The sequence below is a fragment of the Mustela nigripes genome, chromosome 13 (assembly GCF_022355385.1).
Source record: "Mustela nigripes isolate SB6536 chromosome 13, MUSNIG.SB6536, whole genome shotgun sequence".
Taxonomy (NCBI): domain Eukaryota; kingdom Metazoa; phylum Chordata; class Mammalia; order Carnivora; family Mustelidae; genus Mustela; species Mustela nigripes.
In genome coordinates this window covers 62,234,702-62,259,463 of record NC_081569.1, presented here as the reverse complement: position 1 = coordinate 62,259,463, position 24,762 = coordinate 62,234,702, and the positions used below count along the sequence as shown (strand labels likewise).

The window sequence follows — 24,762 nt, the reverse complement described above, 5'->3', positions numbered from 1 at the left end:
GTATGTGTAAGACCTGCAAGAGACAACTGGAAATGTGGCGGTGGTGGTGTTTCTTTTAAGATTTTGTTTACCTGAGACAGTGAGTGAGAGAGCATAAGCTGGGTGAGGGAGAGGGAGAAGATGATTCTCCACAAAGCAGGGATCCCTATGTGGGGCTCAGTCCCAGACCCTGGGATCATGACATAGGGCTTGGTCCCAGAATCCTGGGATCATGACCTGAGCTGAAAGCAAACGCTTCACTGACAGCCACCCAGCCTCCCAAGTCCTGGAAATGTTAAGTCCTGGAAATGTTAAGTCGAAGGAGCATGTTGTAGTTGAGTAGTGGAGTTAAGCAGATGGTAAAGACTAGAAAGGTCAAGGTCTGCGTAAAGGTTAGCTCTAACTTTCTAATTGCAATGGAAGGATTTAAAATAAAAATACAAAGTAATTGTTAAAGACTATTTTAAAAGTCCATAAGATGAAATCCATTTACTTATGGTGTTTGTGGCTTTCATTAGAGTCATTGTTTAGTATTTCTGAGAACTTTTAGAGAATGTGAAAAATTGCTGCTGGGTGACTCAATTATATTTTTGGAAAAAAGCAGCATATACTTATCCCTGCAAGTTAGTATTAACAAATGTTAACCTTTTGTGTATTTGCCTTAGATTTTTTTGACATATTTCAAAAAATTGAAGTAAACATTACAGATAAATTTGTAAAGTTCCATTCAGATCCTTCTCACTTCATTTTCCCCTCTCAGAGGTAACTATTACCATGACTTTAATGTCTTTCTTTTCCAGTCCATATTTTTAGGCTTTTACTAATTATGCATACAGTCCTAAATTTATGTAATATTTTTTACTTATGCAAACTGAATTGTACTGCATGTGTATTTCTGCAGTTTGCATTTGGAAATTGTCCATATTGTTACAGCTTTGATTCATTTTTAAAAACTGCTGTTTTAAAAATTGCTGTTATCATTTGTATTACCACACTGTATTTATCCATTCTACTTGTGACCTCTGAATTTTCAGTTCTTCCTGTTACCAGCAGTAAGGTTATGAACATCTTTGCCCATGCCTTGTTATGTGGAAGAGTTTTTTACTGCAGAAATTCTCAGCCTCGACACTACTAACATTTTGGACTGGATAATTCTTTGGTGTGAGGGAATATCCTATGCATTTTAAACTGTTAAGCAGCATCCTTGGCCTCTACTCATTAGATGTCAATAGCACTAGTTGTGACAACCAAAAATGCTTCCAATCAAATGTCCCCTGACCAGCATAATCACAATTAGTTAAGAACCACTGTGGTAGGTGTATGTATGGAGAAGTGGAGCTACCAGATTGTTCTAACTCAAGTGTAAGTTATAAGAATCTCTACTGATAATGGCTCTAGACAAAATTTTATCCTACTTGAGCTTCTGGTGTAAGGAACTTGGCTTAGAACAGATTTGGGTCTGTAGTACCAGGACATGGTAGAGAGAAAACTGATGTTTCGGTCTAATAATGGGTTAGAGGCTATTGTATGGATACCTGTATCCTCAACCTCCCAGTCAGCACTAGACCTCTTTCCTTGGCAGATTTTTCTGGACTTGGGCATTTGTCTTTTAAAGTAGAACACGTGAGGGAGGGACAGAGGTTATAGAGGATTTTAATGTTCTGATATAATGCTAAGGACATAAGGTTCCCTCAATAAATCTTTTTTGAGTTAATCCTTGGTAGGAATGAAGATGGGGCTTAAGGTCAAAAGCAGTAGAGCGCTCACATTCCCTCTGCCCTTTAATTAAATTTCTGAGTTCAACACTACTGTGGGGAGATGGTAAAGGGATAGGGACATTTTGGAATGAATCCAAAATGTGAAATGTCACTCTAATCTTTTCTTCTGGTAGGAATCAACAGTAGCCTTCCATGAGGAACTGCCTTTTCCACTTGCTGCTGGAGTTAATGGTGTTTCCTGCTGGCAGAATCGGGGACATGCCAGCACTGTAAGGGTTAACCTGCTTATTCTCTCACCAGTCTCATGGTTGGGAAAAGGAAAACCTTCCTTTTCTCTTAGGCATCTTTAGTCATGTAAAGTCATAGTCTGTCAAGTCATAACTCATGTGCCTCCTTTCCTGTTGCTCCTTCCTTTTTTTTTTTATTTTTAAAATTTATTTGACAGAGAGAGAGATCACAAATAGAGAGGGGCGGGGGGAAGCAGACTCCTTGCTGAACAGAGAGCTCAATGTGGGGCTCAATCCCAGGACCCTGAGATCATGACCTGAGCCAAAGGCAGAGGCTTAACCCACTGAGCCACCTAAGCAACCCCCTGTTTCTCCTTCCTATCATAGTTTTGTTTCGTTTCCCCTAGTCTCCTTGTGGTTCCCTCTTTATCACTCCACATGCCCCATTCCCACCACTATAATAGTGTTTGGATTCTGAGCTAATGGGATACCCTCCATTGCAGAGCGGGATGAGTGGGTGCTCCGGCGGGGATGTGGTCACTGCCGGCCAGTGAGGGCGAGAGTGCCACAGCCCACTTCTTCTTGGGAGCTGGAGATGAGGGCCTGGGCACCCGTGGAATAGGCATGAGGACAGAAGAGAGTGACAGCGAGCTCCTTGAGGATGAGGAGGATGAAGTGGTAAGACTAAGGAAAATGATATAACTTGGTGTTGGGACCCTTTTCATAGAGAGTTGAGATTCCATTGGTTGGAGACACTTCTCTGCTCTCTTGAGATGCATAGGTTTCCTGTTATAAACAGACCTTATCCCGATTAAGTGGAGAGGCAGTAGAAATTGGTTAGATTACCTCTCTTTCAATCCCCTGCCATTATGCTCTCATCCTGTTGTATCATTGTTATTGGTTCTCTGGCCCTTTTGCCTGACCACATATTTCCTGCCATGGAAAGACTCCTATTCTTTAGGCAGTAGGAATCCCTACATGCACTCCATTCTAGACTGAGTTAGGAGACAAAATTTACTCCATAGTTAATGTTACTACAAAGTCCTGACAAGGAACTCTGTGCCCAGAGGAGATGAGATGGGGTTTCTTAATAAAGATGGTCTCAGTGGAAAGTTCTTAAGTTCCTGACAATACTTCTTCTCTATAGCCTCCTGAACCTCAGATCATTGTTGGCATCTGCGCCATGACCAAGAAATCCAAGTCCAAGCCAATGACCCAAATCCTAGAACGACTCTGCAGGTTTGACTACCTAACTGTTATCATACTGGGAGAAGATGTGATCCTCAATGAACCTGTGGAAAACTGGCCATCTTGCCACTGCCTCATCTCTTTCCACTCCAAAGGTTGGAGTCTGGAGGAAAATAGGAGGGAATAGAGTTGGGAATGGTGGACTGGGAAATTACTGTCAAATAGTACAGAGGTCATCAGCTCTTCCTGACCTACTGGAGAACAGTGCGGAGAGGTTTGCTTTCCCAATATCATGGAAGAGTTGCTGGAGGTGGTTTAAAGGTCTCATGTGAAGCTCAGAATCTAAGTCTCTGAACATCTCTGACTGCACTGTGTCTCTGGAAGGACTCTAAAAATAATATCTTTTTCACTTTTTCCTGATTGATATTCTAGACTTGGGAAGTTGGGCAGAAGGACAAGTAGTTGGTTGGATGGGTGGAGGAGTTTAGTGGGAACTTTAATACATCTATTTCTCTTGATCTTTTCTCTCTCTCTTTCACATTTTTTCTTTGATCTATTTCTTTTGTCTATCCCAGGATTTCCTCTGGACAAAGCTGTTGCTTACTCCAAGCTTCGAAACCCCTTTCTTATCAATGACCTGGCTATGCAGTATTACATCCAGGATAGGTATAGCTTTCTGTTGATTGGTGGGATGGTTGGCCCTGAGATCATATCCGTTTATAGAGCCCTCTCTGGGAGGAGCAAAGTCAAACAAACATGCCTAATTTTTGTATCATGCCCTCTTGAGTTCTCTACCCTGATATCTACCAGTTCCTCAGCAAATGAAATCCTTAGCCTCTTCCCTTGGTCACCATTGCCCACCTCTCCCAGCTAATTTATTTGGGGGCAACAGGAGGGAGGTTTACCGGATCCTGCAGGAGGAAGGCATTGATCTGCCTCGGTATGCTGTGCTCAACCGGGACCCTGCCCGGCCTGAGGGTGAGTACTTGGCTTTGTCCAGTCCTGCCCTGCCTTGCATTCTATGACTTAACCCAGTTGTCCATCCTCTAGACATCTCCATATACTACTTATCTCAGTGAGCCTTTGGTTATTGGGTTATGTGAGAGTTAGAGCTATGGGTCTTTTAACAGAGCCTTGGACTTCTTATGTAGGTACTACTATATTTATATGCCACATAAATATTGCTGTACCCATTACTAACATGGTCATAGAAATTGGGGGATTATGGAGATTAAAACTCAGAGAAATGGGAGTTGGAGGTATTCTACAATTCTCAACCCTGGAAATGACCACATACCTTTCAGAATGCAACCTGATAGAAGGTGAAGACCAGGTAGAGGTAAATGGAGCTGTCTTCCCTAAGCCATTTGTGGAGAAGCCAGTGAGTGCAGAGGACCATAATGTTTACATCTACTATCCCAGTTCAGCTGGAGGAGGAAGTCAGCGCCTCTTCCGTAAGGTATGGGAGACATTTGAGCATTTGGGGAAGTCAGATAGGTAGAAGGACAAGAATGTGGTTGTGGGGAGGGAAGCTGGAGGATGTGAGGACAATGTGGAGGCAACACTTTTTTCTTCCTTTTCTTCCTGAAGATTGGCAGCCGAAGCAGCGTTTACTCTCCTGAGAGCAGTGTCCGAAAGACAGGATCATACATCTATGAGGAGTTTATGCCAACAGATGGCACAGATGTCAAGGTTATGGTGGATATAGGGATTTAAGAAGTCATAAATGTCTGGGTGGGATGGGGTGCTTGGGAAGCAAGTAGAGGTGTATGGAGAGAGTCATAGAAAATAAAGCGTGAATGTGATTTGCTTTTGTATTCGGGTGAAGATAGTGACAGAAGTGGACCTTTACATGTTACTATCAGAACAAGGGCAAGGGTAGTATGGAAAATGGTATAATGTTGGTAAGTTATTTCTTAACGAGGACTAGATAATAGATCTGGAGGCCCAAAGAGAAACTTTCATAAAGATATTTTGGTGGGACTCAGTGAGAAAAATGTTGGTCTCCTTGTTCTTTGTACTCAGGGTTTTTTATTTTTGTTTTTACTCTTAAAACTAGTTTTCAGACCTAGTGCTCATATTATCTTCTCATATGCAGGATGAGCAGTGGGCATACTCAGTGATGCTATGTACCTGCAGGTATATACAGTGGGGCCTGATTATGCCCATGCTGAAGCCAGAAAATCTCCAGCTCTGGATGGGAAGGTCGAGCGAGACAGTGAAGGGAAAGAGATTCGATATCCAGTCATGTTGACTGCCATGGAAAAGCTGGTGGCCAGGAAAGTCTGCGTAGCTTTTAAGGTGGAGGAAGGCCCATGGTGGGTGGTGCTGTGGAATGAGGGCACGAGACAGGAGCAGGGGTCTGGGAAGAAAGAGTGGCTCTCTTGTTTTCATCTTGCCTCTTTCCACTGCAGCAAACAGTTTGTGGTTTTGACCTTCTTCGTGCCAATGGTCACTCCTTTGTGTGTGATGTCAATGGCTTCAGTTTTGTCAAGAATTCAATGAAATACTATGATGACTGTGCCAAGATTCTTGGGTAAGGGGCACAGTGGTCTGGACCGGGCAGAATGGGCTTAGAGAAGAGAGTTAGAAAGCTTTTGTTTTATTTTAAATATTGTAAAAAGGACTTACGAGTGAGAAAGGAAAACAGGAAAAGGGCTCCTTACCTTCTTGCCTTCCTAACGTTGCACTCCCCAGTTAAAACTGTTAACAATTTTATACATACCAGTGTGTCTTCTTCTCCCATATATAAGCAACTATATTTATTATACTAAATGTGATCATACTGTAATACTGTTTTGAAACTTTTTTTTAAAATTTACCACAAGTTATTTAAAAATGTGGAAAGAATGATGAATATGGTGAGTATTCATGTGTTCACTGTCAAGCTTTAGAAATAGAATATTAAGAATTGGGGTACCTGGGTGGCTCAGTTGGTTGAGTGGCTGACTCTTGATTTCTGCTCAGGTCATGATCTCAGGGTCCTGGGGATCGAGCCCTGTTTTGGGCTCCACGCTCTGTGGAGAGTCTGCTTAAGGATTCTCCCTCTCTCTGTGCCCCTCCCCCGTTACATTCTTTGTCTCTAAAATAAATAAATAGACCTTTTTTTTTTAATGAGATTTTATTTTATTTTGTTTGATAGAGAGAGACACAGTGAGAGAGGGAACACAAGCAGGGGGATGGTGGGAGAAGGGAGAAGCAGGCTTCCTGCCAAGCAGGGAGCCCAATGTGGGGCTCGATCCCAGGACACCAGGATCACGACCTGTGCCAAAGGCAGCCATCTAACAACTGAGCCACCCAGGCACCCCTAAATAAATAGATCTTAAAAAAAAAAAGAATATAGTTGAGGCCCCTACCGTCCCCTTGCTAGTTACATCCCTTTCCTTCCCACCCAGATATAACCACAATCCTTAATTTGGTGTTTGTCATTCCCATGCAATTTTTTTTTTAAAGATTTATTTAATTTAGAGAAAGCGAGAGTGTGGGAGAGAGAAAGTGGGGGAAGGGACAGAGGGAGAGAATCTCAAGCAGACTCCCCAGTAAGCACAGAGCCTAATGTGAGGCTCAGTCTCAAGACCCATGAGATCATGACCTGAGCCAAAAGTGTCAGAAACTTAACCAAAGAAACTGTCCCTATCATTCCCATGCATTTGTTAATACTTTACTACATCTTTGGGGAGTTTGGGGGGCATGTTTTTAGACTTTATATAACGTATTCTTCTATAACTTGCTAATTTTGTGAGCTTTATTCACATGTGTGGTGCCAGTTCATTCATGCAATTCTTCATGTTTCTCCTAGGAACACCATCATGAGGGAGCTTGCTCCACAGTTCCAGATCCCATGGTCCATCCCCACAGAGGCTGAGGACATTCCCATTGTCCCTACCACATCTGGCACTATGTGAGCAAAAGTATAAAATCTGGAGTAACCTACTTAAGGCACCTGAGTCAGACCAGTGGTTACTTTCTGACATTACCATCTGACTAGTGGAGCCTGGATATCTTCCAGGCATTTTCCTTGACTTTGCCTATATGCCTAATCTCAGATAGTTTTTCCTCTGTTCTTTGACATGTTGAATAAGATGAAATGATGGGAGTTGGCATGAGGTGGGTTAGAGGAGAGGCTCTAACAACATTCCCTATCTTAGGATGGAACTTCGTTGTGTCATTGCAATTATCCGTCATGGGGATCGTACCCCCAAACAGAAAATGAAGATGGAGGTGACACATCCAAGGTAGGAAGAATGTCCTAATTTAGACAGATACATTCTTGTGAAGGAGATGGGGATGGGGCAGCTCCCCAAGGTTTTAACTGTCTCACTCCATACTGAAGCTTTTCCTTATTTCTTCAGATTTTTCAGTCTGTTTGAAAAACATGGTGGCTACAAGACGGGTAAATTAAAGCTGAAGCGGCCTGAGCAGCTACAGGTAATGTGGTGACTCTAGATGAGAAGGAGCAGAAAAGATCGAGAAAATAGGATTGGGTGCCTCAATGAGAGGCCAGGATGGAAGAGTAACTTGCCAGGATTTGGGCTCCAGCATGGATGTCCTGTCATTTCCTCTAGGAGGTGCTGGATATCACAAGGCTGTTACTGGCTGAATTGGAGAAAGAACCAGGTGGTGAGATCGAGGAGAAGACTGGGAAACTAGAGCAGCTGAAGTCTGTGCTGGAGATGTGAGAAAGGGAATAGGAAAGGGGAGCCAATGACAGTGAGAACTGGATACTGGGGTACAGAGTAAACTGTGAGTTTATCTTACAGGTATGGTCATTTCTCTGGGATCAACCGGAAGGTGCAGTTGACCTACTATCCTCATGGAGTAAAAGCTACTAATGAGGGGCAAGGTAAGATATAATACCCCCTTCCCATTACCATTCAAGTCTCCTCTTATTCTTAAACCTTTAGATGACTTCTACCTCAAATCACCTTTCTGGGCTCCTCAGAAGTCCTGACATTTAGATATCTCCACTATTTTCTTTAGATGAGACCTATTCTTTGCCCCTTATTCCTGCAGACCCACAGCAGGAGGCCCTGGCCCCATCTCTACTGCTGGTACTGAAGTGGGGGGGAGAACTGACTCCTGATGGCCGTGTTCAGGCTGAGGAGCTGGGGCGAGCTTTTCGCTGCATGTACCCTGGAGGACAGGGTGAGTATTTTGGAGGTAAATAGCAGGGCCTGGGTAAGATGGTTAGAGAATAAGTTGATGGAATGAACATTTAGAGGCAATGGGGAAGTTAATGGGGGAAAGAGCATTCTTTCTTCCATGTGGGTATTTATAGCAGTCCATTGCTGTTCCTCCCCTTTACCCTCAGGTGATTATGCTGGCTTCCCCGGTTGTGGGCTACTTCGTCTCCATAGCACTTTCCGCCACGATCTCAAGATCTATGCCTCTGATGAAGGCCGTGTCCAGATGACTGCTGCTGCCTTTGCCAAGGTGAACACTTAACAGTTCTCCCACAGTCCCAGCTTCCATTAGGTAGAGGAACCAAGAGTTTGGAGATGTAGTTGGAAAATGTTAGGATGTTTATGTGCTGTCTCAGAGAAGTTTCTGCTTGTGTCTAACACATTTTGTACTACTGAGAATAAGCTGAGAATAATTAGTGGGGATAGGCCCTTGACCTATAACCCTCCTCTCCAAGCCAGCTCCCATTTGATCTCTGGGATCTAGGCCTTCTAGGCCTAGAGGAAGTAGACTGGAAGGAAAACTAATAGATGTCATGCTTCCTCTCCAGGGCCTTCTGGCTCTAGAAGGAGAGCTAACACCCATTTTGGTACAAATGGTGAAGAGTGCCAACATGAATGGGCTCCTAGACAGCGATGGTGATTCCTTGAGCAGCTGCCAGCATCGGGTGAAGGCTCGACTGCACCATATTTTGCAGCAGGATGCACCTTTTGGTCCTGAGGACTACGATCAGGTCAGGCTCTCCCTATTTTTGTGCCCAACCTACCCCCATCCCAAATTCCTAGAATTCTAAGTAGTAGTGATCGATAATGGTAGGCACTGCTTTCTGTACAATATCTCCTTTAATCCTTACCCTTTGAGGTAAGTATAGGTCTATAATCTCTTATCTACAATTTCAGAAACAAAAGATTGGGCACCAAAACCTGACATGATAAGACTATTTCTAATTCCTGTTTATTTTGTTTAGTGTAAATAGTCATATATTGTGCTGCAGAAATATAAATGTGTTTAGTTATGCCCTAAGGCCTGTTGGAGGTATTATATAATATGTGGCATATGTACTGTATTAATTTCCTGAAGTTTGAAAATTCTCAGTTCTGAAACTCAGCAGGTCACAAAGTTTCTGAATGAAATAATGTTTCAGTTGTTTATTGATGCATAAAAGACTATCCAACTCACTGACTTAAAATAATATCCATTCTATTATCTTACTCATAATCCTAGGCTCAGCTGGTCTTGACTGGGGTGTCCCCTTAAGGGACAATTTTAATTGCCCTGCTTCTGGCCAGGTTTTGGGGCTGAAACCATCTGAAGGCTCGACTGGATTGCTAAGATGGCTGGACTATCTCCTTCTTGTTCTCCCTATAGTCTTCTCCTCCTGCTTGCTCTCCCTATAGTCCCTATAGGGGATCAAGCCCCTGCGCTGGGCTCCCTGCTCAGCAGGAAGCCTCTTCTCCCTCTCCCACTCCCTCTGCTTGTGTTCCCTCTCTCACTGTCTCTCTCTGTCAAAGAAAAAATCTTAAAAAAAAAAAGATTTTATTAATTTGTCAGAGAGACAGTACAAGCAGGGGGAGCAACAGGCAGAGGAAGAAGTAGGCTCCTCACTGCACAAGGAGCCTGATGTGGGACTCAATCCTAGGACCCTAGAATCATGCCCTGAGCCAAAGGCAGAGGCTTAACCGACTGAAAAACCCAGGCATCCCATAGCCAGACTTCTTAAATGGTGGTGTAGGACAGACACCACAGAAGCAGAAGCTTCCGAGCTGGTTTTTTTTTTTTTAAGGATTTTATTTTTTTAATATTATTTTTAAAATTGTATTTATTTATTTGAGAGAGAAAGCACACATGCACATACTTGGAGGGAGGGGCAGAGGGAGAGGGAGAAAGAGATTTTTAAGCAGATTCTGTGCTGAATGTGGGGCTCAAGCTCACAACCCTGAGATCATGACCCAGCCAGAACCAAGAGTCAGATGCTTAACTGACTCTGCCACCCAGGCGCCCCTATTTTTTTTTTTTTAAAGATTTTATTTATTTATTTGACAGATAGAGATCACAAGTAGACAGAGAAGCAGGCAAAGGGGGAAGGAAGCAGGCTCCCTGGTGAGCAGAGAGCGCAATGCAGGGCTTGATCCCAGGACCCTGAGATCATGATCTTAGCTGAAGGCAGAGGCTTAAAACCGAGCCACCCAGGCATCCCGGTGCCCCTATTTTTAAGGTTGTGATCTCATGTTTGTGAGATTGAGCCCCACATCAGGCCACCCTCACTAGGGAGTCTGCTTGAGATTTTCTCTCCCTCTCCACATGCCCCTCCTGCTCATGCTCGCTCTCTCTCTCAAATAAATTTCAAAAAATACTTTATTTTTAAGTAACCTCTACACCAAATGGGCTTGAACTCACAGCCTCGAAATCAAAGAGCTGTATGCTCCACCAACTGAGCCAGCTAGGTGCCCCTTCCAAACTCTTTTAAAAAAGTGTAGGCCCAGAATTAATTAATATAATGTAACTTTGTGGTTCTGTTGTTGTTGTTGTTTATTGGTTGCAAGCAGTCACAGGGCCTGTGCAGATTCTAGGCAAGGGAAGGTGACAAAGAATTAATGACTGTATTTAATCCACCATAAGAACTGTGGACTTGTACTACTTTTCTCCCATTTTGCAGATGAGAAAACCTAGGCTCAGAAGAATTGAAGGAACCTTTCCAAGGTCACTCAGCTAGTATGAACCCAAGAAGTCTAACCTGAGAGCCCAGGCTGTTAGCCATTATAGTACATTGCCTCACAGTATTAATCACAGTGGGTGCCATTACCCAGTGTCATCTTTTTTCTATCTATCCAGCCATGATTGACTAGAGATCACATGCCAGACAGTGATTTTATGCCATCCTACTACTGGTATCTTATTTCTCATGAGTTCTTTTTTTAAAGAAAATACCTTTTTTTTTTTTTTTTTAAGATTTTATATATTTATTTGACAGACAGATCACAAATAGGCAGAGAGAGAGCAGGAAACAGACTCCCCGCTGAGCAGAGACCCTGATGTGGGGCTCGATCCCAGGACCCTGGTATCATGACCTGAGCCGAAGGCAGAGGTTTTAACCCACTGAGCCACCCAGGCATCCCAAGAAAATACCTTTTTAAAATTGTAGTACCACTTGAATCATTTTTTTAAACGATTCTTTTTTAATTTTTTTTTTTAAAGTACTCTTTACACTTAACATGAGGCTTGAAATCACAACCTTGAGATCAGGAGTTGCATGCTCTTTGAGCCAGAGGAATAATTTTTAAGCATACAGTTCAGTGACATTAAGTATATTCAGAGTATTACGTAACCATTTCTGATAGGTTCTTCAGTGAGCTAATAGCTGTGCACATTGCCTGGAGAATGTCATCTTTTGTGTTTTTCTCTGAGCAAGACTTGATAAGGGCAGGACCTTGCTCTCTTATGTTCCAATCCATTGCTCAATGTCAAACTCAAAAAGCTAAATCTCCCTTGCTTCTTTTTGTTAGCAAAAAGGACCTGGGTTGAATATGTGCATTCTACCCACAAGCCTCTTGTCCCTTCCCCATTCTTCATGGACTATTACTGTCCTGAAAGCTTGAGCTGGAGCCTCACTCTGAAGCAGGGCCTTTGCTCTAGGTCAGGCTAGCATTTCGTTAAGAGGAATAAGATTTTATTATCTCTGTTACCCATTAATGAAACATTCTGTGGGGATTTTTTTTTTTTTTTTTAATTTATCAGAGAGAGAGGGGGAGAGAGTGAGTACAGGCAGACAGAATGGCAGGCAGAGGCAGAGGGAGAAGCAGGCTCCCTGCTGAGCAAGGAGCCCGATGTGGGACTCGATCCCAGGACGCTGGAATCATGACCTGAGCCGAAGGCAGCCGCTTAACCAACTGGGCCACCCAGGCGTCCCCATTCTGTGGGGATTTTAAAGGGTTTTGGTTTAATCTTTATTCCCCAGCACTTCCCTTCCTTCCTTCCTTCTTTCCTTCCATTCTTTTTTTTAAAAGATTTTATTTATTTATTTGACAGACAGAGATCACAAGTAGGCAGAGAGGCAGGCAGAGAGAGAGGAGGAAGCAGGCTCCCCGCCAAGCAGAGAGCCCAATGCGGGACTTGATCCCAGGACCCTGAGACCATGACCCTAGCCAAAGGCAGAGGCTCAGCCCACTGAACCACCCAGGCGCCCCTTTCCTTCCATTCTTAATTCCTTCCTTCCTTCCTTCCTTTCTTTCTTTCTTTCTTTCTTCTTGAGAGAAAGAGAGTGCATACAAGCAGGGTTCAGGAGAGGGGCCAAGGGAAAGCAGAGGAAGAATCTCAACCAGACTCCATGCTCCATGCAGGGCCTCACGTGGAGCTCAGTCTCAAGAACCTGAGATCATAACCTGAGCTGAATTCCAGAGTTGGACACTTAACTGACTGAGCCGCCCAGGTGGCCCTCCCAAGTATTTTCCATGTATATATTTTAAATTATTTATATATATGGGGCTCCTGGGTAGCTCAGTGGATTAAAGCCTCTGCCTTCAGCTCGGGTCATGATCGCAGGGTCCTGGGATCAAGCCCCACCAGTCCCCTCATCCTAGAACTGATAGTATGCCCTGTAGCCTAGGAATCTTCATTAGAGTGAACCTACAAAATGGATCTTACTTGTGGGTAGTTTCTGTAATAACCTCACAGGATTCTGGTCAATTTATTACCAGTTTATACAGAGCCTATCTTGCTTTTCATCTCCCTGTGCCCGTAGCTGGCTCCTACTGGAAGCACTTCCCTCCTCAACTCCATGGCTGTCATCCAGAATCCTGTGAAGGTCTGTGATCAGGTATTTGCCCTGATTGAAAACCTCACTCACCAGATCCGGGAACGGATGCAGGACCCCAAATCTGTAGGTGGGTATTAATAGTACTATCTTCCCTTCAAGGTTTCAGGTATGGATGGGTTCCTCAGGCACTCCTGTGTCCTCTCCTAAATGTCTGAGACAAGGCAGTCTCATCCCTCTGATTTGACTGCAGATTTTTTAGGGTCTTTTTTTTTTTTTTTTTAAGATTTTATTTATTTGGGACACAGAGAGATATAGAGGGCACAAGCAGGGAGGAAGGGCAGAGGGAGAGGGAGAAGCAGACTCCCCACTGAGTGGGGAGCCTGATGTGGGGCTCAGTTCCAGAACCCTGGGATCATGATCTGAGCCAAAGGCAGATGCTCAACTGATTGAGCCACCCAGGCTCCCAGGGTCGTTTGTTAAGAAATAAAATCTTTAGTTCATTCTGACTGTCCATCTTCCTTCCAGACCTGCAACTCTACCACAGTGAGACACTAGAGCTTATGCTACAGCGTTGGAGCAAACTGGAGCGTGACTTCCGACAGAAGAGTGGGCGCTATGATATCAGTAAGATCCCTGACATCTATGACTGTGTGAAGTATGATGTGCAGCACAATGGGAGTCTGGGACTACAAGGCACAGCAGAGTTGCTCCGTCTCTCTAAGGCATTGGCTGATGTGGTCATTCCCCAGGTGTGTGTCCTAGCCTAGGGGTACGGGCACTGGGAAAGGAAGGGGAGAAAAGCAGAAAGGAGGGATGGTGCGCGGCCCAGGGGAAAGAAACTTAAAGAAAGAATAAGTTGAGTTGCTGTAATTCTCAGTCTCTCTCTGGCTCTGAGTAAGTCCAAGAGGCTAGCTGAGAAACTTGGAAGAGGGGGAATGTGGTGGATTTGAAAGAAACCCTAGACCTGAGGTGAAGAAAAACATCATCTTGGGCCTAGGAATATGAGGCAAGAGAGACACAAGATTCACTGAGGTACTTATTCCTGGCCTGTGGCCCTTAGGAATACGGGATCAGTCGGGAGGAGAAACTGGAAATTGCTGTGGGCTTCTGTCTTCCACTGTTGCGGAAGATACTACTTGACCTGCAGAGAACCCACGAGGATGAGTCTGTCAACAAGCTGCATCCCCTGTGAGGGAGGGCTGGGAGGGGTGCTGGATGGAGGGAGGGGTGTGTCAGGGAGCCCTTGGGGGAATATAGGTTGGGACAGCTTGGGGAAGGAACCAAGAATAGAAGAGATCCTGGGGCGGAAAGGAGAGAAGTATTTGAGATGGGAGGAAGGAGTTTGTGGAAGGGTGGGAAGAGGATTATGTGATGGTGTGAATGACTTAGCTCTTATCTCAGGTACTCCCGAGGGGTGCTCTCCCCAGGCCGCCATGTTCGAACACGTCTCTATTTCACCAGTGAAAGCCATGTCCACTCCCTACTCAGTGTCTTCCGTTATGGGGGTCTTCTTGATGTAAGGATCTTTTCTCCTCCAATCTATGAACGCTTTTTCCAGCATTTTTTTACTCTCCTCATGTTTCTCTTTTACTGCAAGCTTTCTGTATTCTCTTTGTCTCCCCGCCCCTTCCTTAACTCCCTTGTCCTTGGGCATTAGTTTTCCTCTTCTTGTGTTCTGTAGGAGACCCAGGATGCACAATGGCAGAGAGCTTTGGCTTATCTCAGTGCCATCTCAGAGCTCAACTATATGACCCAGATTGTCATTATGCTTTATGAGGACAACACACAGGTGAGGAGCTAACAGGGTGGGGTGAGGAGGGTACCCCCTCTTTCTCCTCCTTCCCATTTTAGAAAGAAACTTTCAAATCCTTATAACTTGTAGAATTCAGCGATGTTTGATACGGAAGCACAGCATGTCACAGAGAGGAACCTGGAGATTCCTACTGGAACAAAAAGTATTTGGGGATGTTGAGTTAATATCCATCAATATCCATGAGCCAGAGAGATAACATAGAGCATAACTCTGCATTAGGGAGGGTATAGAATTTGGGTTGATGTTATAATGAGTCTTTTTCTCTCAAACATTAACACCTTTTTTAATCTGGCTCCACAAAGATAAGTGTGGTGTTGTATGGATGTGTATGTTGTATGTATGTATTAAGTGGGCTATTGTGTGTACTGTAGCAAAGCTGAATGACTGTGGGAGATGGATGGAAAGAGTTGTGGAACTGGGGTTTAGAAAGTCTTCTGGAGTGGTGGATCTCAAATGGTGGAGGTGAGGGAATGAGGATCCTTTAACACTAGACTATAATTAAGGGGAAGATATAATAGATCAGCCCCAGAATGGAGTAAGACATTGAAACATCAGCCCTGGGAGGATATATCCTCTGAGTTCCTTTCTGTTGTCCCTGCTTGGTCTTCCACCACCATATCCAACTTTTCCCACTGCCCCTTCATCTGTTGATGCCCCATAGGATCCCTTATCAGAGGAGCGGTTCCATGTGGAGCTACACTTCAGCCCTGGAGTAAAAGGTGTTGAGGAAGAAGGCAGTGCCCCAACTGGCTGTGGATTCCGTCCAGCTTCTTCTGAGGTGGGTCCAAGTGCTGGGATTTCAAATTAAAGGACTTAGGAACCAAGTGATGGGAAACTTGGAAACAGTGTAAGGAAGTAAAAGGATCGGGGGGTCTGGGATTAGGAGGCTAGAGGCCATAAACACCTTCCTGATCTGTTCCTGATTTTGGGTAGAATGAAGAGATGAAAACAGACCAAGGCAGCATGGAGAACCTGTGCCCAGGGAAGGCGTCAGATGAACCAGACCGGGCATTGCAGACTTCACCCCAGCCCCCTGAGGGCCCTGGGCTTCCAAGGAGATCACCCCTCATTCGTAACCGAAAAGCCGGCTCCATGGAGGTAATGGGAGGGGCTTGAGAGAAAGAAGTGGTGGAATTGCTCATAGGGCAATATCCATGAATCCTCTGAATGCCCTTGGGGGATTCTTGGGACCTTAAGCAGAGTCCTCCTGTCCCTGGTAGACATGTTTTACTTCATTTCTCTTTCACAGCTGGTCTCCCAGTAAGTAAAGCTCCTTAAACTGGCTGCTACTTCTGAGATTAAAGAGATGCTAGTGAGTGGTACTTGAGATTAGGATTTTAAAAGATGAGATTGAGGAGGAGGCATCTGGATGAATGTGAAAATGCTGTTCTTTAAAAGGAAATATAGTAGAAACAGCATGAACTCTGGGCTGAACTCCCAGTCTGATACTTATAAGCTGTGTGACCTTGGACAGGTAACTTCTCCAAGCTTCAGTTTTTCATCTATGAAACACAAGCAATATCTATCATATAGATGCTTAGTAAACAGTAACTATAATAATAAATCAGTAGCTATTAAAGACCAGGCTGTCTCCATCTCTTTGTTGCCTTGAGTAAAATTATAGCTCAGATAGGAGCAATTACATGACACTTTAATATCATCCTTTTAGGGTTATCTGTACTCATCCCAGAAAGGGAAGCAAGTCTGAAGGGTTCTTTGTCTTCCCTCTGTTCTGAGGAGGATGGTTATGGGCCTGGACCTATGTCCACTGTTTTTGGTGTCTGTCTCTAAGACTTGATTCTAGTTCTCTAGCCTAGAAGGAGGAACTATTATAATGTCACATTGTGTCTAGCTAACTCTGCTGATATTTTTGTTCAGGTCTTTTTTCTTGGAAAGATTTTTTTTACCCTCTTTGACTCAGTGACACTCTTTTTGACCCCATGATTTATCCCTGTCTCGGGAAATTTGTCTGATTGGGGTCCTGCTTTGACAGATAAATCTATTCACCTGGCTCTGTACCAGCTCTCTGTCTTAAAGGAATTGGTCTTTCATTTAGGAGTATCTCAGAAGAATCTGTAACTAGCTTATATAGGTTCAGCCAGGTTTACAGTTCAGATTTTGGAGAAAGCTAAGAAGATAAACTATGGTCTGTTTATTCTTTTCTTTCTGATTATTTTACTGTAGGTTTGATGTTATGAATACTTGGAGCTTCTTTAGTAGGGGTTGGCATTGTTTTCTCTTTGAGGTGTAAGTTAACTTAGTATCTGCAGTTCACTAGTCCCCTACTGACTAATGTGGATCAATCAAGTGGACAAGAATGACGTGTAATCTTCCATCAGTAAGCTGCTTCTCCACATCTAAATGTCTGCCAGTCTCTCTGGCACGGTTGTGCTTAACCCTTTTTCTTCCTCTGGTTTAATGAGTCGAGAGACAGGCAAAGCAGAGCTCTCAGACTTGGTGAGTTGGCTTTTGTTCTTTGAAGCCTACAGAAAGCTTCCTATTGTAATCACATTTCTTCGTCTTAGTTCCTTGTGTTGCTTCTACTATGGCTTATCCAGGATGGTGGTTGCCCAAGACATGCTCCTCAGCTTTGCAAGAAAATCTCCTCTCTACTCCTTGGTCACACAGCCTTTTAATATTAATATTTCCTTTTCTTATTCTATAGGTATAGGCATTGCTGTTCTTATCCTTATCAACTATAACCCTCCCCCACGCATCCTTTCTCCTTCAAATTTTTGGACAGTTTTAGAATACAGAATCTGTGCCTTCAGTTCAGCTGTGCCCTAGGTGATCATCCTCTCCAGACTTAGAACTAGCTCTGCCCAATGGGCACTGGGGCTTTTGGGAGCCTGGGAGTTAAAGGAGCTGTGACCGGCTTTCCACCCGGTCTGATTGCAGGTCATGAACATGCAGTGCACGGGGAACCTGGACCTGATCCCCTTGCGGGGACGGCGCCGCAGGAGGTCAGGAGACCTCCCCAGGCCTTCCCCAGCCATCGGCCTACAGCCCCGGGCTGTGTCCACCACTCACCTGGCATCCTGCACACAGGTGTCCTCCCCCCTACTTCATCTTCCTTTCCTACCTCTGTCTTTGCCTTTTGGGACCTAGGAATTCCGAACACTATCTGGGGGTGGTGGGGTATGTGTGTGTTGTGTTTTGTGTGATTAGGCCCTTGTAGCCTTTTTAGAAATGTCTCCAGACATGGAAGGGAGGGTTTCCTGGTACAGATAGGAAACCGAGTGTGGTTGCCATAACCACAACTGTCCCATGGAAAGAGGAGAAGGTAGCCAGACTTTCCTTCTTATCACGGCTCATTTATTGTGATTGGCTTTCTGAGTCCTGTGGAGGGATACATAAGATTAAGGAACCCTTCTCTGCTGACACCTGAGAATGGTTGAATAATCATTTCTCAGATTTGGGATAGAAGGGCTGTGGGGACAGGCATCTTGGAAATACAAGTGCCATCTGGTATATAGGATTCCCTGGACAGTTCCATCTGCAAAGTACGCTCTACATTCCCTTTCCATTCTTTCTCCCCATTAAAAAACCTTTGGTTCGTCCAGATTTTCTGACATTGCTTGGCTTTATAGGGGCAGGAATTCGGGACCTGGGTTTTAGACGTCTTGGTTGAGGTGGCAAAATGATAATATAGAGTCCTTTTTCTCCAGGTGCTTTCTGAGACTTCATCTTCGAGGCCTGGTGGCTACCGGCTCTTTTCGTCTGCACGGCCACCAACAGAGATGAAGCAGAGTGGCCTAGGTATGGTTTTCCAGCATTTCAACTGTAGTTGGGAAAGGGTGTCTGTCTGTTCTAAAAGGTTCTATTGTGGGAAACCTTAGTTACCGGTGTTGGGGTCATCTAGTCAATGAATTGTTGGGTGGGGCTAGGGAGGATGAATTGGGAGAAGCCATGTTTAGGTGTGAACTTTGATCCCAGGTGATTGTTTCCATTCCAGGAAGTTGTTTGTCTTTCGGTTTTTTACACCCACCCCCATTTCTCTGGCTCAAGGGCATTTTTCTGGCTTCCCCTCTCACTCCTTATCTGTCCTCCCGGTCTAGCCCAGACCTTAAGGGACCATGGAGACTCTGAAACTTCAGAGTTATCAGAGACAAAACTATAGAGGTACTTGTGACCTCCTCATAAGTGTCCTGTTGTTCATTTGGAGAACTTGTGCCATGTCTTCCTCTGAGACCTATGTTTATTATATCCCTGCTCTGGCCCCTCCTACCTCCATGCCCTCTCCTTCATCCTCTCCTAATTCTGTAATTTTTTTTCCTTCCTTCCTGAAATTTGAGGGACATATCTGAGACTGGTGTAGTGGCAGAGGCTTCTCTCAGGACTTTGAGGGAATGTCTCTTGATTTTTTTGATTCCTGGAGAGGGGTGGAGAACATCATTCAACCTTTCCTAAGAACACAGACTGCAGGAAGGACCAAGCCTCAGAGGGTATTGTATTCTTTGGGGGTGGGGAGTGGTCCTTGGGAGGGGCTATCTTTGAATACAGGGCCTTGTGAGCCAGTAAGTAAAACTGGCAGTTTGAGACAATTGTGTGGGGTCTGGACTTGGTCCTCTGGCTTCTATCTTGTCCTATTATTCTTTATCTCCTTTCATTTTTCTGTTACTTTTGTCCTTGACACCCAATTTCCTGGCTGCAAAATAGTTAGCTTTTACCAGCAAGGGGGAAAAAGGTTTTTGTAACTTTCCTGGCTAATTATATGGGAGTAGGTTGCCTTCTGGATCCCTGAAATGAGGTAGATGGATTGGGGCATGAAAAATAAATGACAAATATATAGATCTGTGACATGGACTTCTCTTCCCAGAAGTTTCAGTAAAGAATTGGTTTCAGGTAAGCTGAAAATGAGAATAGTTGTGTCTGGTCCAGTTAAGTAGGAATGCTGTCAAGAACGAGACCAAAGTATGAACGTGGGACTGGTTGACAGAGGTGGTAGTAAGGTAGACACTACTGTCTGAGATGATCCTAGGCCTGGACAGGGCAGGATTGGCAGGACTGCACCAGAAAATTATTTAGTGAAGGAAGTAAATGTAGAACAAAGCTTTGGTCGTCTGAGATAAAGCCAGTTAGTTTCAGCTTCTCTGAAGAAAAGTAGACATATTTAACAGTCTTTATTACTCTCTGGAACCCCATTCTAGAGCCAATTTACATATGAAAGGTAGGAAAAGTTGCTGCATAGTGCAGCAATCTTGAATTCCAGATAATTAGCCATCAAAGTTTTATTGATTTCTATAGTGGTCTTGAAATGCTGAGACCCCTGAAACCATGACCTGCCCCTTGTGGGCTCAAAGGAATTTGACCTTCTTTCCATTCTGACCATCTCTGCTATGTTAAGTTCCCAAGCCACACCCAGGTTCTTGGCTAAGATGGATTTGGAAGTAGAGGGCCAAGTCCCATAAACTTGGGTATCAGTCTCATCTCTTCCTCCCACTCTGTCCTCATGACCTAGAGTAGAAGAGAGGACTATAGAGTCCCAACCCTGTTCTCAGTCGTATTTGGAGCATTGACTAGTTTATTTGCTTCAGAGATTTTTAAAGTTTTATTTACTCCTCTGATTGGCAGTATACTCACTTTGCTTTCTTTGAACTTAATGTGTAGGCTTTGAGCACAGGGCTTATAAGGCTTATAACTTTTGAAAGTAGAAAAAACATGGCTTTTTTTTATTGTTTCCTATTTACCAGGTCTTCCTCCTTATTAATAGGGCCCTCAGCACATAGTAGGCATGCTCTCCATGTAATCTCTGGACTCCTCACATGTCTTCAATTTGTGTCTGTCTTCACTTCTTTCTTTTTGATGAAAAAATAGTTGTTTCTTTTCTGACTGAACACAATTGATCTTCAGAATCAGGAGACCTGAATTCCAATCTAGTTTAGCTTCTGGGAAACTGTATGAACTTGAGCAAATGAGATCCCTTTTGAATCTCAGTTTCTTTACCTCTAAAATGAGGAAACTGTACTGGATGATCTTTGAGTCCCTTCCAGCTTTAAAAATTCAGTGAGTCTCATACATACTTCTTTTCTTGAGAAAAGTGAAAAAGGCCTGAAGAGAGATAGAAGGAAGGGAATGGAAGGACTTAGGAGGAATTGGAACTTACGTGAATTTGGAATTTGAGCTGAGTGCTCAAAACCTAGTCTCTAGTTTCAATTAAAGTTCTTTCCTTTTAAGTCTATAAGGGGACTATAATTCTGGCTTCTTCAAAATCTATATCCAGGTTAAGGAGCACTGAATTAAATCTAGAGAGATCTACCTATTCTTTTCGTATTCCTAAGTTGTACCTGGAGAGCAGAGTCTACCCCTTTCAGTAACTTTGACTCCCCTAATATGACTAACCCTGTATTTGTAGTAACCTCTTGTATCTACCATGTAGATCTTCAGCAGAATCCCTACCTTGCTTGCCCAGTGTAGCTATGGACAGTAGTGAAATCTGTTTGTGGTTATGCGTAGTGGCCACATATGGGTGGTTCTGAGTGACTATGTGTGTGTGTCTTCATGTTGGCATGTGAAGTTATGTGTACTTCTGTGTGGTAATTGCAGCTTTGTGTGGCTACTAATGCACTCCCGGCCTTGCAGGCTCACAGTGCACAGGGCTGTTCAGCACCACAGTGCTGGGCGGCTCCTCCAGCGCCCCGAATCTTCAGGACTACGCCCGCAGCCATGGCAAAAAGCTACCACCTGCCAGTCTGAAGCACCGAGATGGTATGTGGGTGGGTTTTGGGGGGCAGCTCTTTTCTTCGTTTGTCCCCCAGCACAGATACAGCTCAAGAACCATTCATACTTAAGATGGCACTGACACTGGCCTTATAACAAGTTGCTTCATCAATTATAGAGGGGAGAAGGAACCAAGACCCCATCCACCCCTCCATTTGCATTCCCTCTCAGTGCAATAAATACTACTTATTTACGCTTACCCCTTCATAATCTCCCACATACAGCCCTGCTACATCAATTTACTCCACCTCTATATTCTTTCCTGGATTCTGGCCTGTAGGAGTAAGGACCAAGGATGATGATGATCCATGGTCAGGAAAAATGCAGTGGAGTCTTGACTCAAATCTAGGAAATCAGGGATGGGGAAGTTTCAGTCAAGGCAGGAAAGATGATACGGAAAGAGAGTGGGGGAAGGGATGAAAGGTTTTGCACAGATTTTATTTCCAAATGACCAGAAAGAGGATGTGGTGGTGAAATTAGGGTTGTCTGTGGAGCCATATTGTGGTAGAGATGACACACAGATTCCTACAAGAAGATTATTCCAAAGGAGAAGATTGAAATGTGGTAGTCAGGAATCCGAGGGGGGTGTTGGAGCAGGTCATACACTAACTGTAAAGAAAAGAGTATATTGCGGGCAGATTCCAGAGCAGAGGGTGGGGCCAGGGGTGGGTATAATCCCCATGATGTCTTTTCTCCCCAGAGCTCTTGTTTGTCCCGGCCGTAAAACGATTTTCTGTGTCGTTTGCAAAGCATCCGACTAACGGTACGTTTGCTTCTGACTCAATGTCATTTCCCCTCATCATGTCACCTCCAGACACTTAACCTCTGAGTTCTGACACTGACTTTGCCTCTGCCTTCCACTATGTTGACAACATGCTGTCTCTGAATGAACCGCTCACTAAGTGTCCCTCTTGGGGCATACCCTTTGTTGTGACAAACTTTAGTCTTGGCTGCAGCCTGGCTGCCCTATCTATGTGGCAACTCAGGGACTTATGTCCATGGTCACCATCATCACCATTCTGTCACTTTTTTTAGCATCATCCCCAAAACATTAATTAAACCCTTCCCTTTCCCATCACATGACTGCTGGGTTTTATACAAATTAAACAATGGTTCTCCTTCATAGAAAGAGAATAGTATTTTCTTTATCATCTCCATGTCTTCTTTTTTCCCCTTACTCCTCAGCTTATACAATTTTGATCTTTCTGTTTTTTTCTCCAACTCCTTGTTGGAGTGAATGACTCATTTGTTTCTCTTAAATGGAGCAGTGCTGCTGTAGTTCCCCATTCCCAAACATACCCCTATGGGTACTGGTCTTGAATTTATGGTTTTCCATCACCATATTCTTAACCACCTATCATTGTGTGTATTTTATGTGGCTCTTGTGCTCCCAACATCTACTTTATGTTACTACTAACTTAGGGTCTGGACCTAGAAAATAGTAGCCCAGATTGATTTGGGATAAAGAAAGACGGGAGTAGGAGGCAGTAGGTAAAGGAAAAAGGGATTGTAACCTGAATTATACAGCCTAAATTACCATACAGTTTCCCTGTAGACCCAGCCTACCTAAGACACTGGTATTTCAGAGAAGCTTGAAGTGCAAGTTGAAATGTCTCCTGGGAATTCGGGGTGGGGGGTGCTTGGAAATGAATAATATTTCAAAAATATTGAAGAATTGGTCTAGCCGTACTAAGGTGTAAGAGTTTAGAGATCTGTGTAAACTAAAGGGCAGTGGTCTCTTTGTAGGGTGTGGCAGGGCTTACTCCCTGTTTTATCCTTTATATTCTTAGTTTCTCTTTGCCTTGTATCTTGTTTTCAAGGTAAATCCAGTTTTCTTATACATGGTTTTCTTCTGTCCAAGTACTAAGTTTCTCGAAAGGAGGTAAAATTAGCTTGGCTTCCTGGCTGGAAAAAACTCCTTAGCCAGTGGCAACTGCTAGATTTTAGCCCAGTCAGGCCATACCTCTCCACTAGGCACTGCCAAATTTTAAGTTGCCTAACCCCACCCCCTATCCCAGCTCCCATTTGTGCCTCTAATAGGAGCTCCCCTTTCAGAGTGGTGTGGCTGTGCCTCCAGATATAGTTTCAAATTCTTCTGGCCTTCATGTGCCCCAGTCATCGCCAGAGTAGAACCTCATGCACCAGCCCCAGCCCCACAGCTTGGGACTTGGACTTAGGAGAAGTGTTACTTAGAGTATAGAATCTAGTACTGGGAACTTGGGCTCCTGAAATCAGAGTTAAATCACTGATCTCCTAGTTCTTAGGCTTTGTGAGAAAAGATCCAGATTCATAAAACAGATCCTCAAACCTATTTATCTCCAGTTCCCTGAGGCCTTGATTAGCAGCCTCACCGATTAAAGAAGAGATGAATTAATTCTACCAAAAGGAAGAGAAGAAGAAAGACCTGGATAATTCAGTAGAGTACAGGAGAGTAAATTCAAGATCTCCTCCAACACCCTGCACACTTCCTCAGGGGACTTTTGGCCATTCTTCTCCTTGTACTTGAGTTTGGAAGCTAAAGTGCTTGAGAAGCCAGAATCTGGGATCTCCCTGCTGGTATCAGGAGAAATGTGGAGCTATTCTGTCGCTTGCTGAAGATTACCTAGACTTAATTTGTTCCTAAGGACATTATGAGGGCTCTATCGCATGGTCAAATCTTGCTTGACTGACCTAGCAGTTACAGAGGGGATGTTCTGTCTGCAAATACTTATGGCACATTAGTGACAACAATATGCACCCTACTGTCCCATTGTCATCATCTCTTTGCTGTGCTGTCTCGCTTTGAAAGAGCAGCTGGAAAACCTGGACCTAGCTTTGGAAAGGAAGCAAGGCAGTGCTGTCTCCTTACCTTAATGACAGAACATCTCTCAGCCATCCCTGCTTCAGTAGTGGATACAGAGTCCCCCGAATCCTGAGATTTATATGAACATTTCTTTAAAATCTGTATATTTGGACAAGAGTAAAGGCTGATTAGTCAGTATCTTCATTTTCACATACTGATTCTGTTTTTTACATACTCTGTTTTAAAGGACCTTTATACCTGGTGTCTTGTCAATCTCCTTTGCCATTTGCTTAACACCAGCCCTGTTTATGGCTATTGTAGAATCTCCTCCAGAAGACCTGGTCTGAGCCTTTTCAGCTTCAAACTTGACCTTAATACCCGATACCATTCTTGACCCTCTT

At 44.0% G+C, this 24,762-nt stretch overlaps 1 protein-coding gene across 19 annotated transcripts in view; it reads left to right on the top strand.

The window, feature by feature from the left end:
* The window catches only part of PPIP5K1 (diphosphoinositol pentakisphosphate kinase 1), a 47,706-nt gene that overhangs the window by 1,788 nt on the left and 21,156 nt on the right, over positions 1–24,762 (top strand). For 5 of the 19 annotated variants that reach the window (XM_059372677.1, XM_059372682.1, XM_059372676.1 and 2 more), the window contains exons 2-29: positions 1,871–1,966; positions 2,428–2,602; positions 3,072–3,267; positions 3,688–3,778; positions 4,005–4,090; positions 4,417–4,571; positions 4,703–4,804; positions 5,252–5,413; positions 5,527–5,648; positions 6,912–7,013; positions 7,261–7,347; positions 7,465–7,540; positions 7,678–7,787; positions 7,873–7,955; positions 8,126–8,257; positions 8,424–8,545; positions 8,844–9,026; positions 13,032–13,173; positions 13,572–13,795; positions 14,107–14,234; positions 14,448–14,562; positions 14,728–14,835; positions 15,521–15,637; positions 15,793–15,957; positions 17,758–17,907; positions 18,528–18,618; positions 21,442–21,567; positions 22,280–22,342. In XM_059372677.1, coding sequence (XP_059228660.1) covers positions 2,456–2,602; positions 3,072–3,267; positions 3,688–3,778; positions 4,005–4,090; positions 4,417–4,571; positions 4,703–4,804; positions 5,252–5,413; positions 5,527–5,648; positions 6,912–7,013; positions 7,261–7,347; positions 7,465–7,540; positions 7,678–7,787; positions 7,873–7,955; positions 8,126–8,257; positions 8,424–8,545; positions 8,844–9,026; positions 13,032–13,173; positions 13,572–13,795; positions 14,107–14,234; positions 14,448–14,562; positions 14,728–14,835; positions 15,521–15,637; positions 15,793–15,957; positions 17,758–17,907; positions 18,528–18,618; positions 21,442–21,567; positions 22,280–22,342 — 3,385 coding nt within the window. In that variant the 5' untranslated portion in view covers positions 1,871–1,966; positions 2,428–2,455. Of the gene's footprint in view, positions 1–1,870; positions 1,967–2,427; positions 2,603–3,071; positions 3,268–3,687; positions 3,779–4,004; positions 4,091–4,416; positions 4,572–4,702; positions 4,805–5,210; positions 5,414–5,526; positions 5,649–6,911; positions 7,014–7,260; positions 7,348–7,464; positions 7,541–7,677; positions 7,788–7,872; positions 7,956–8,125; positions 8,258–8,423; positions 8,546–8,843; positions 9,027–13,031; positions 13,174–13,571; positions 13,796–14,106; positions 14,235–14,447; positions 14,563–14,727; positions 14,836–15,520; positions 15,638–15,792; positions 15,958–17,757; positions 17,908–18,527; positions 18,619–21,441; positions 21,568–22,279; positions 22,343–24,762 lie in introns of those variants that run through there. The other 14 variants (XM_059372681.1, XM_059372686.1, XM_059372688.1 and 11 more) reach the window with 12 other exon arrangements.